The 12,255-nt window shown below is 39.3% G+C and overlaps 1 protein-coding gene across 1 annotated transcript in view; it reads right to left on the reverse strand.

Moving 5' to 3' along the window:
• The window catches only part of POLR3E (RNA polymerase III subunit E), a 62,529-nt gene that overhangs the window by 18,277 nt on the left and 31,997 nt on the right, over nt 1–12,255 (reverse strand). Inside the window, exons 9-16 of the mRNA XM_063430364.1 lie at nt 10,415–10,534; nt 9,336–9,421; nt 8,731–8,775; nt 7,505–7,596; nt 6,200–6,320; nt 3,142–3,223; nt 1,849–1,908; nt 466–623 (exon numbers count right to left, since the gene is read on the reverse strand). Of these exons, the coding sequence (XP_063286434.1) occupies nt 466–623; nt 1,849–1,908; nt 3,142–3,223; nt 6,200–6,320; nt 7,505–7,596; nt 8,731–8,775; nt 9,336–9,421; nt 10,415–10,534 (764 nt within the window). The remainder of the gene's footprint in view (nt 1–465; nt 624–1,848; nt 1,909–3,141; nt 3,224–6,199; nt 6,321–7,504; nt 7,597–8,730; nt 8,776–9,335; nt 9,422–10,414; nt 10,535–12,255) is intronic.

Genomic DNA, 12,255 nt, shown 5'->3' on the forward strand with positions numbered 1-12,255 from the left:
TGCTAAGGCATGATCTATACACCAAAACCACTGCAATAACCTAAAGAGGTTTTGATGCCTATAAGTATCCATTTTGTGGCTATACTATACAAAAAACAACAGTATGATTAGTAGTGAATTTCCCATTTTATGGCAAAAAAAAAAATAAACATTTAAAAAAATGTTCTAGCTATGTATTCAGTGCAGCTATTTTGGCTTAAACATTTTAATAACTTAGAATTCCCGGCTGGAATGGTAGGGATCAGACAATATTGGGAAAAATTTCAATTAAAAACAAAAAACACATAACATAAAAGGTAGATCACAATGAATGTATGTTAGGGCATTACTAGAGTTTTAGAGACTGTTGGTTTATTCTGATTACTCCAGAAACCTTCAATGGAATACATTTCCCACAATGTACACACATGATGCGTTTATACGTTGTATTTGGGAAGGTCTATCGCATGGTCCTTTTTGACTTACTTGGATTGTATTCCTTTCCACAGCATGGTCTGCCTTTGAACCACATCCGGGTGCTTCTTTACAAAGTCTTCGTCATAAGGCAGCATGAACTCCCATCCCTTGTTAACCCGGGGAACAGACATGTGCTCAAGAAAATCCTTCACGTCTTCTTGGCAAAGCTGGAAAACGAAAAGGAGATGCTAAAATACAACTGGCTTGCACACAGACCAGCAGCGGCCCCTGGCAGGGCGGCAATGCAATTTGTGAGTTATAGCTGAACGCCTGGTGTACCAATCATGGGTAGAATGACCATGTACCTTATGAATATATATATATATACACACACACACACACACACTGCTAAAACTTAGAGTACAACAGGTTCCACGCTTACGATAAATCCAAATGTCTGAATATATACCTGTTATAACTAAGGGAGTACGGTCACCAAAAATGCACAATTACAATTTACATGTGTATATACACAATTCACACACGATACCGAGATCGTCTGTATACATACATATGAAGCCAAGAGGGATGCACTCACATAAGCATGCATACATTATAAGGGTGCTGATTGGGACAAATAATATAACATATAGGTTCGTGGAGCTTTTGGTTTCATATGTAAATATATTTGGGAGCCCAGGGCAACTTCCCTGTTTTTCACCCCTCTTCTTTCCAGGGCCCTATTTAACCCTGCCCTGCTGAGAGTCCCAGGAGGAAGCATTCTCCAAGTAACTGGATTAGGTTGTTAGGACAGAACCTGCCAAGAATGGGGTACATTAACATTTGGCAGGATTATGTATTGTTTTGTAATGTATGATCAGTTACTGGAAATAAATCCAGATGATTCTTTTTTTTTTTTACTAAGTCAGGCTTTAAAAAAATAAATAAAATAAAAATTAAGCTGTGTTTAGTGTTCTGTTAACATCTTAGGTGACAGGTTTCTTCTTGTATATTGTGCAATATATGTCCTTCTCCACTCACGTCCACTATTCTTACACAGAATACAAGGACCGTGCAGGAAAGCAACGTTGCCAAGAGTTGCAGAGATAAGGTGGTAGATCCAATGGCAACAGCACCAACTTCAAAACAAGTACACAACTAGATTTATTTTCTAACAGTTTAGAATCTTCTCTGACTTTCTCCAAAAAAAAAAAAAAAAAAAAAATGTAAACACATTAGTGACAAGTACACTTTATTCAAAGAGAATTTTAGCCAAAACAGTCAGATTGGAAAAATTCTCAAATCAGCTATGTGGACCTAAAATTTGAAATTCACTTTGAAAAAGAAACAATAACCCTCATCGCAGATAGTTATTCACTAAACTGTGACTTGCCAGGAATTCAAGATCAGTAGAGAGAATTTGAAAACACAGCTGAATTAACAGATCCTTACTTTTGTCACAGTAGCAACTTCTTTTCTCACCACCCAGCGATCCTGTGTGAACTTCCACATCTAAAGGACAAAGATAAGAGAAACCAACATAGTATGAAATTGATAAATTAACCCACAGACATATTCTCAATGCTTTCCTATGGACGCTGGCATCTTCTCACTGTGAAAATCACAGTGAGAAGAGCGGAAGCGCCTCTAGCGGCTGTCAACGAGACAGCCACTAGAGGCTGGATTAACCCATAGGTAAACATAGCAGTTTCTCTGAATTCGAATGTTTCTCTGAAACTGCTATGTTTACAGCTGCAGGGTAAACCCTAGATGGACCTGGCACCCAGACCACTTCATTGAGCTGAAGTGGTCTGGGTGACTATAGTGGTCCTTTCACAGTTTCTATTCCGATTCTTAACCACAATATATAAATGTTTAAATGTACTATAAACCCTGACAGGCCCTTCCACACTTTCAAAATTGATTGCTGTCTCTCCTTCAGCCTGTGTGAGGTGGAAAAATGTATCCAGCCCCCACACTAGTTTGATTGAATGCCTTAAAGGAAAACCGTTGCTTTTGTAGAAGTGACAGTTCCTCATTCCATCCGCTCAGCAAATGCTATTAAAGCTCTTGCAGGGGTTAAGAGTGCATCAGAGGTAAGAGGGAGAGAGAAAGAAAAAAAATCTTCCACGGCACTTCCAATTTCCAGGTATAGAAAGGGTTAATTCAATTTGCATGGTTAAGGGAACACTATAATGTTAGGAATACAGAGCTGTATTCCGAACTCTATGGTGTCCCTCTACACCTCCAGCTGCACTCAAAGTTTTAAATATCCCTTTAAACACTCTCACCTTACTCTGTCTGTGCCCCCTCTGTGTAACAACACGAAATGCCTCTAGTGGATGTCTGGTATGCAGCCACTAGAGGCAGTCTTAACACTGTAATGAAAACACTGTGTTTTTCGCTAAAACTGCAATGGGGGACAGGGACACTGCACCCAGACCACTTCAATGAGATTAAGTGGTCTGGGTGCCTATAGTGTCCCTTTAACTCTGAGTGTGCCAGGACAGCCAGACATAAAATGTAAAATCAAATGTAAAACTTGTGAACCTTACAACAAAAGTAAGGCATTGGGTGGTGAAACAAACATGTAATCGTTCTATCATTCTCTAGCAGGTTTCGTATTAGGAGGTGGGTTTGGCGGGGGAAAACTCAGCAGCCCATCAATAGGAAGTGCAAAGCAAGGTGTAAAAAGCAATTAGACTTCAATCAGCCACGTTTGGATTTTTCATCACACAAACTTACAACAAAGTCTCTGCCACGACACAACACTTCTGCCGAGACGCCACTGTGAGGGCTGGAGGACTCCTTCGGGTAAACAACATCACTAAAGGACACAGATTAACACAAATCATTTCACGGTATATTATAACGCGAGGGTTGCCATACAGTATCTTACAGTGCTTAAAGTGGTACAAACAATACATGTGCTAGTAATCAATACTATATACATTCGCACACTTAAAAGCATGTGCGCTGGAGCACAAGTCCATAACAAAAATTCTGCCTCAAAGATAATTTCTCTGCTTACTTTAAATTGTACAGAGTGAGCTAAATAAACATCTCACAGGTATCAAAAATCCCTTTATCAAACCACTACATAATCTAAAAAGCTGGGAGAGCTTTATTTTAACTTAAGACAGGTGACATCATCTAAACACGTAGCTCTTATGTTGCCGTTTAAAGCGAAATTTAATGACGAGGAATGAGACAAAAACTATATTCCATAACAAAAAGAGGAGTAATGTGGTGTCCGAGCTGAAACATAACTTTTACCAATAAGAGTATAATAAAAACAAGTACCAAAGGATGCAGTGTGCATTTAAATCTTATACTCTATACAAACCACTATATGAATGTTTTCCCACCGGACTGTTAACCTGTATTCTTTGCAACACAATTTGTATTGTATTGCAAACATAGGGACGTTTTGTAGACAGGGAAGTATTTTATTTGTTTTCGGTTCCCAGCAGAGCAACATTAAGAAAATCTGCCATTAGATACGATATACTTGCCGGACAAGAAATAGTCTTGGAGATTGTGAGGATTTATTTGATTTTTACATGTGCTGCTAGTTTTGTCTTTTAATGCATTAAGGAGAGATCGGTTTGAGAACATTCTTTTAGTGAAATGTAGCATTTAAATTCAGACGACATCTGATAGTACTTGTTTTTTTTCCCTCCTTTTATTTGTAAAAGTTACGTTTTAATTCTCTGACACCATATTACGGGCCTTTTCGTTTATCACCTGTAGAGGTTCTCCCCCATTGTTTGTTTGTCCATTCATTTTTGGAGCTCTGTTTCACATCCATTTGATAACTGTCCCAGAACACCTTTTATGAGAGTGATTTTTTTGTTGAGTTTAAAAAAATAAAAATAATAAATGTATATATATATATATATATATATATATATATATATATATATATATATATATATATATATATATATATATATATAAAACAGAGCTCAAGTGTTTATTTAAGAAGATGAAAAAAAACCAGCATAAACCATTCAGAGAAATGAAAGTGAGGAATACACAGAGAGACCTACATTTTTGCATAAAATATTTTATTAAAAGGGCCAATGTAGAATTACTGAATTTAAACATCTTCTTTATATTTACAAGTCCCAATATCGGTTTCTGCACACAACCACTGGGAAATTGCTGATATATCAACCAATCCGAGTGCTTCCAACCAATCAATATATGGGAGAGTATACATCTCAAATCCCGGTAAAGCACCTAAATATGGGAAGTGGGAGGCTAACGTGCAAACCCATGCATGCATCATAATGTAAAAAATGTAATGAATAAATGCTGGATCAGTGGTGTAGGGAGTGGTTATCTCTAAACTTTACATTGAATATGTCATGTATGATGTATTCAATGTATAGTGGGATGATTTATGTCAGGTTCACTTTAAGTGCAACGTCCTGTGAATGAGTTTGACTAGCAGTTTGCGATATCTACCCACAATCAACGGACATTCTACTAAAACCAGTATTGTCCAAGGATCCCCTTAGCGGACAGCAGTGATATAAATTGCACGTCATCAGCAGCTCAACTCTTCCTAATCAGCCTTTAATAACAGGCGGTGTAAGCAGACATATACAAAGACATAGTTCTTGCTGACTGAATGGTTTTAAATTGTGTATTTTAAAGCAATAAAAAGTTTTATTTGGTTACCTTTTTTATAGGACCAATCTTATACTTATTTTATTGTATATACAACTTTTTTTTTTATTTTTCCTGGCATTTTACTGTATCCTGTTTCAAGCAATCCATAGGTGGGGATTATTCCACCAGTGCTGTGTCTATAGAGCAGTATTTTCTGCTCTACCATTGTGAGTATATTTTATTTTATTTTAATTTTCCTTTTACTTTTCCTACTGAGAGCACTATTGCTGTTTTTATATATATCCTGTGGAGTACGACGGAATCAAAGTCGGACGGACAGACCCACCTCTCCAGTATATCCTCTAGCGGGGATTATACCACTAAGTGCCCTTCATCCCAGAGCTGGCCTTAGCTCCACCAAATGTGAGTGTACTATCCTCCTTTTTATTGATTTTACCTTTGGAGCTACAATATTATACCATTGGAAGCTTGTCGTGTTTTTTTTATCTTCACATATACGGATTACCTACAACCCGGACGGACCTACATACCCTATCCATATATCAGTGAGACGGTTTTATGAATTTTATTGAACATTTTACTATTTGATTTCTACTGAACATTTTAAACACTTGGATGGACTTTGTTTTATCTACTTTCTTATGGTATTTTAATAGAGACTATTATACCTAGGTCTTCTTATTGCTGTTTATTCATTTTGGCATATCCCATTCATATATTATTTCTTGTATACTAGCGCAGCCCTTACCTCTATCTTTTATATAAAAAGACAGACTACAGGTGAGCAACAAACTACTCCGCTCGTTGTACATCTACTCCAGGTGGAGCCAACATATCATCTCTTTTCACCTATAAACAGCTGAATAAGCTAAATAATTGGCTAGACAGCCACCTGCTGGCTACCATTTGGAAGTACACCAATATAGCTTTTGGAATTCCAGGCAAATTGTCACCATTTCTCTTTATTCTAGGACAAAAAAAAATAGGTTCCCCACAACACAAAAGAAAACCAAAAAAAACTTTTTACAGCTCTGCCATATCGTTACACGATTTGTTGTGATCACTACAAGGTTTATTTTTTTACACCTGGATTTCTTATTGCACATTTTTGGGTGTCACTAGATTGGATATATTTTAAATCACCACTATGATTATTGCTTACCTCTTAACCACCCAGTTTCCTTGGACCAACATTGCCACCTGCTGTATGCATCGCATAACTGCAATCGATTCTGTGCCAGCTGCCATTAATCCCATTAGGTTTGCAAAAGGTATAACTTTAACTGGATAAAAAAAAAATAAGACACTGAGAAAATGACAGATCAAAAAACAAGTCAAAAACAAGTCAAAAAAGTGAAAGTATCTGAACCGGTTTACATGGGTTATTTATACCGTTTTAGGGCACCAAGCGATCATCAAATTGACACGTACAGGTACAAGAAATTTATATTATTTACTGATCATTGAAATCAAAGACATCAGGTGTTGTTATAAATTGTGTCGCAATCTGCATTTAGAAATGATTTATCACAATAGGATTCATGGGATGTTAACCCAGATCCGGATACAAAAGTCAAAGTCAAATTAATTATTTTTAAAAACTGTTGCACTGATCTAGACATGGTACAATCATCATGGAAACCGATGGAATGTTCCCAACAGATTGTTTTAATGTCAGAACTGTAAACTGTCAGAGTTGCTACCGAGACTTTGAAAAGTTCCATGTGCCAGAATGTATACCAACCTCCAATGATTTGGGGGTGAACAGCGATCCACACACCCACACACCTCACACTTGGATACACAAACTCTCCTAGAAGATCATTGCACTCAAAAGTAAAATGTATCAGTAGCCACCTACCAAGAGATATTCCTAAAAGTCTTACACCACTCATATTTCCCTATCCGCCGACTATTCCTAAATTAGCCTTCAATGCAAGTTAACAATGCAATTATGTGGAAATATGTTTTGGACAAACTGAGCTCCAATGTAGCCAACACTAACATCCGCACCTGAAAATACACCCTCCATATTTGGATACTGCCCATTACCCTTTTCCTATCACTAATGACAAACATTAGCATTTAGTATTGGCTGGTTAGAAACACTACAAAACAAAATTCGAATTAGATTATTCATTACTGGAAACCTATGATCCCATACATTTTCTTTAAGAGAAACCCATTGCCACATGCTTAAGTCTCTTTGCCGAACCCTATGCCGTAGAACATTGTTCCGAAGAATTAACGTTTACCGGAGTCTTGACTTTTATTACACTTTCTCTGCCCAGAGACAGACTACTATGCTATTCCAATTTCTATTTTACTGTTAATGTTCATAGTTTTATTTAGAAGTAAACATAAAATACTCAGCAAACATATAAGTAGTCCAATTTTATTTAACAGTCCTTTTAATGTGAATATCCTGTACCATACTGCATTCTCCTATTGTCCAATTACAACTTACCATTCTTCATTAGAATCTTAATTTGATCTCCTAGGGGCAAAGTTCTTAACTGAGCCATTGACAGTACGTTGCTCGGAGAAACAGGCTTCTCTCTAATTAAAAACATACAGAGATTGTGACTAATTGGTTTATTGGTTTGAAGAGAAAGACAAAAAAACTCAAAACCAGAAGACACATTAGAAAAGCATACAGCTGGGAAAAAAAATATTCAAGAAGGCAAGTTATTGCCTACCCTATTGGATCATTAATTACAAACTGATTTGAAGTGTCTGAGTATAAGCGAACTGCAATGGAAACATTGAGGAAGTGACGATTTCAACGGGGAATTCTAACCACCAAACAACTTAAGTTTAATAAAAACAGTTTTAGTGATCAATTCTCTGCCACTTAGGAGTAAAATCACTTTTGTTTCAGCCACAACCTCCATGACAAAATGGTGTAATTTTCAAATCTCAAAACTGTGACAGCACAGTGTGTTGACTTTAAAAGTTTTCAATCTACTGGTCTGTTAATTGAAATTTACTCACACACAGGAGGCTCTAGCAGAGTTGTAGATAACATGCCAATTTAAACAGAATGTGCAATAAAAGGAAGTTTAAACATTAGATCTCTTTACAGGAAGTATGTAGGGAGAATGTGTAGGTTACACTCAGAGAGGTGTCACTAGGGCTGCATAAACAAAGTGATTTAACTCCTAAATGGCAGAGAATTGAGCAGTGGGACTACATGGGCATGATCTTTACACCAAAACCACTCAATTAAAGGGACACTATAGGCCCCCAGATCCCTTCATCTCATTTAAGTGGTCTTGGTGCAGTGCCCCTGTAAAATTAATTATTGCCGTTTCTGGGAAACTGCAAGAATTATATTGCAGGGTCAAATCCTATTCTAGTGGCTGTCTACCAGAGAGCCACTAGAAGCACTACCGGGAGAGTCATGGAGTTTAACTCTGTGAAACAACGCAAGATGTCCTCCCTACCCAGTGTCTTCAAAAACCCAATAGGAAATCACGGATTCAATGTTTTTCTATGGGGAAGGAAGCCCCAGCCTATTTCTAACACTATAGCAAATAAATAAAATAAGAAGAATATAATTGTGTCACAGAAAATTATTAAGTATCTGAATACAAGAAGAAGGTATGGAAATACATTGATAATCCTTTTCTAAACCCTTTAAACAATACACATGTTTATTCCAATAGGTGGGGGAGGGGGAATAACACTTACGTTTCCTCCTCGACACATGGAGGCATCAGCATCTCCAGATATTCACTGTGGAAGAGAACAGATTTTTAGGATAAGATGGGATGGTCTTACCAATTTCTCATGGAGAGAACATCTAAAACCTTGTACCGAGTTCCAATTTAAGGTTTACACTTTTTTTCTTTTCCAAACTTTAGCAAACCAATTCAAAATAGCAAAATTGAGACCAATAAAGAGTTTGGAAAAATTCTCCAACCCACTTGTCGCAGATCAGAATTTTTAGCCTCAATTTTGCCTTTTGGATTTAATGTACTAAAATCCGTTGTTTTTTTTTAGTAAATAGCTCTGTGCGGGACAGAATGATAAACCTTTGAGTAAAAAGGAAGGAAAAGGCTGAATAGGGCTCGAACAAAGTAAGAGCGTAAAGTGAAAGAAATGGGGAAAAGGACACAGGGGATTGTTGGGCATTAACAGTGTTATCCCCCAAGTGAGAATTCAAAGCTAAAGTCAAAACAGTGAAACTGGAAAAATTGTCTAAGCCAGCTACGCTGTACGTTCGGTACAGCTGGCATTAAATTTAAATTCTCCCTAGTAAATAAGCCAGTAAACATTCGATCCAAAGTATTTACCTGGGGGATTTCATTAGTTCCGTGTTCTCGGATGTGTTTGTATTCTGGCACAGCAAATACTGGCGCTCGAGCTCCGTACGACTGTCCTAAAGAAGCACAAATAGTGAGATTTCACAGGACGTAAATAAAAAGTCATCATGGCTACTCTAATTATATCTGGGGTTTCCCCACAGATTTCAGACAAAAAAAAATAATATATAAAATGTGTTGCTCCCTGGGATCCAGAAACCACCCCCCTTAACCACATTGATAATACTGAAATTACATATATATCACCCAACACCAACATTGATGATTGACTGAGTAAAGAAAACCTGAAAATCTACTTCTTCCAAAGGGCTGTATGTAGAGACTAGGAACTGGCTAAGACTTTCCAGCTAATCCTGGTCCTCTTTATGCTAGTGCTGAAATTCTATAAACTCTTCCAGTAAAGCATGATTTTATTGGATATGGAATCATATAAAGCAACTTGCACATTTCTGCCCAAATCTGCTTATTATTCAAGAAGGCGTTTACACCCAAATGGATATACTTGGAAATTAATATATAGTATATAGGATGCATGATCCATAACATAAATAGATGTAGTATGGGAGAATAGAGCATTTGAGTGGAGAAATCATAATTAACCACAAACTGTAAAATGCCTATAGAACCCCAACAATGTACATTTAGTCCTCCACTGACTGTCTATTGACAGACATTAACAGCAATGTGAAATTAAGTGCGGAGATTAGTAGGGGTGTGTATTCTTGACCGAAAGGCTACTACATCTCAATGAAGTGGTCTGGGTGCCTTGCCCCAGTCTGTTTAACCCTGCCTAATGTAAAACATTGTCTTCCTGCAGAAACCGCAAAGTTTACATCGCAGGGTTTAAATGTCTCTAGTAGAGGTCACTCATCAGTCTTGCTGTGCACAGAGTTTTGCTCCATGAAAAAAAGGTAAACAAAACGGCTTTTCCCCCCTTCAGACAGTGGAGCAGGGGGAATCTTAACTCCCAACAAGGAATTATAGTGTTAGGAACACACATTTGTGTTCCTTTAACTCCTGATATGCATCTGCAGGTAAGTTGTGCGTACCTTGATATTGTAATAGTGAAGGTGAACCCAGGACTCTTCGGCCTGCTTCTTCTGCAGGAATTCGTAAGATTGGACCCTCCTCTGCCGTGCTTGTTCACTTTCCGGGCGAGAGAAGCGTACCTACAGTGGGGTAAAAGCACTGCTTTAAGGGATACCGTTTAATAAGATAGTACAGACTATTCCATTGCAATGAAGACTGGAAAGAATTCAAATCATAAATGGATGGTGTCCAATAGAACACAATAATAGTAAGCAGAGGACATAACCTACAGCCTTAATGGCTCTCCATTGGTTGAAATATGTAGACCATATCGGCCACAAGCAGCTGTCCAGAATGTTCGTTATTTCAGTGGAAGAATGTGTCACATTAATTTCACTATTAGAGAATGGATAGCAATGCGTTTTTCTCATTGACTTATGGTTACAAAGCTAGTGACACTGACACACACACACACACACACACACACACACATATATATATATATATATATATATATAATGAATGTCTTTCAAAATAGGATTTGCCCCAAGTCTTATAATGCATCTTAGAAAATTATACCAGCGGTACATATTGATCACCCTCAATTTATTTTTTTTATAATAAATTAACTATTTAAGCGATCCACGACTCCTAAAATCTATAGCAAAGGGGGCCTGACCTGCAAGCCGATCGGTCGCATGGCGGAGGAGCTCCCGCTATACATGCTACCTATAAGGAGAACACTCACCGCTACCAAGCCTGAAATTATGCCGGGAGGTGCTACCCATGCTGGGGGCACCCTGGCGAACACGATGATACCAGACCCGAGTTCCTCCCGCGATCTTGAACCGACGAAGGCAGGCTGCGGCCTACGGCAGACGGAGCTGAGGAGAGACGGCCGCTCTCCTCGCCCAAAAGCTGGGGGTACCGAGCTATTGCATACCCGCTCCCCCCCCTCAGGACCGGCGGGGGTGATCCCGGTCCAACCACCCCTGGCACAAGGGCTCATCCAAGCACAGAATACGAAACCCAGCAGGTCGCCCGCAAAAGCAGGGAAGCATACAATGGCGGACGCCACGTGTGAACACAGCGACACCATATGGCACCTCACCTGGGCATGAAGCCATGAAGCCATGATCGACACCTTCTGGGCGAGCCTGGAGAGCAGACAGCAACAGACCGAAGACCCGGCGAACTCGCCTGGCAGAACAATCAAAGACCCCTGCTACAGCCACTTTGGCAACCAACTGGCACAATCCCAAAGATGGCGCCGCAGACGGAGGCCTCACCCGCGCGCACGCAAACCACCACAACAAAGCCATACAGTGAGGCCAGCCCGAAAGGGCCCAAGGGTCCTCACCAGACCCCATGCATGGCAGAGAACCACAACGCTACCACCAGCAAGCGGGCCTACCGCACAGCATCGAGCACAGCCACTGCCAAAGAGCGCCCCATCAACCTGGTCGACAACACCGCATGCCGGCAACATCAGCACAGATCTGTGTAAAGACGGGTGGCAGAGGAAAACGACGGCACCCACAATGCCCCACCTTGCTCGACCCCTGCGGGACAATCAAGCATATACAGAGCCCTCTTATAAACGAGGCATAGGCTGACAGGGCACCAGCACCCCAGGAGAGGGTAGAGGCCCTTACACATTGCCTCTAAGGACGCTGCCCAGATCCTACCACAGCCTCCACAACTGAGACTGGCTTACCACTTAAGTAACCTTCAACGTTTAAATGTATATTATCTCTCTTGTCTTTTTCGTCCAAGTATAACAATTGTATGTCCATCAAATGTTCTATGTTGCGCTGTCCACACGGGGCCACGTCACCTGCTACTCACATATTGATTAGCC

This window comes from Pelobates fuscus, chromosome 8 (assembly GCF_036172605.1).
Source record: "Pelobates fuscus isolate aPelFus1 chromosome 8, aPelFus1.pri, whole genome shotgun sequence".
In the NCBI taxonomy this organism is placed as follows: Eukaryota; Metazoa; Chordata; class Amphibia; order Anura; family Pelobatidae; genus Pelobates; species Pelobates fuscus.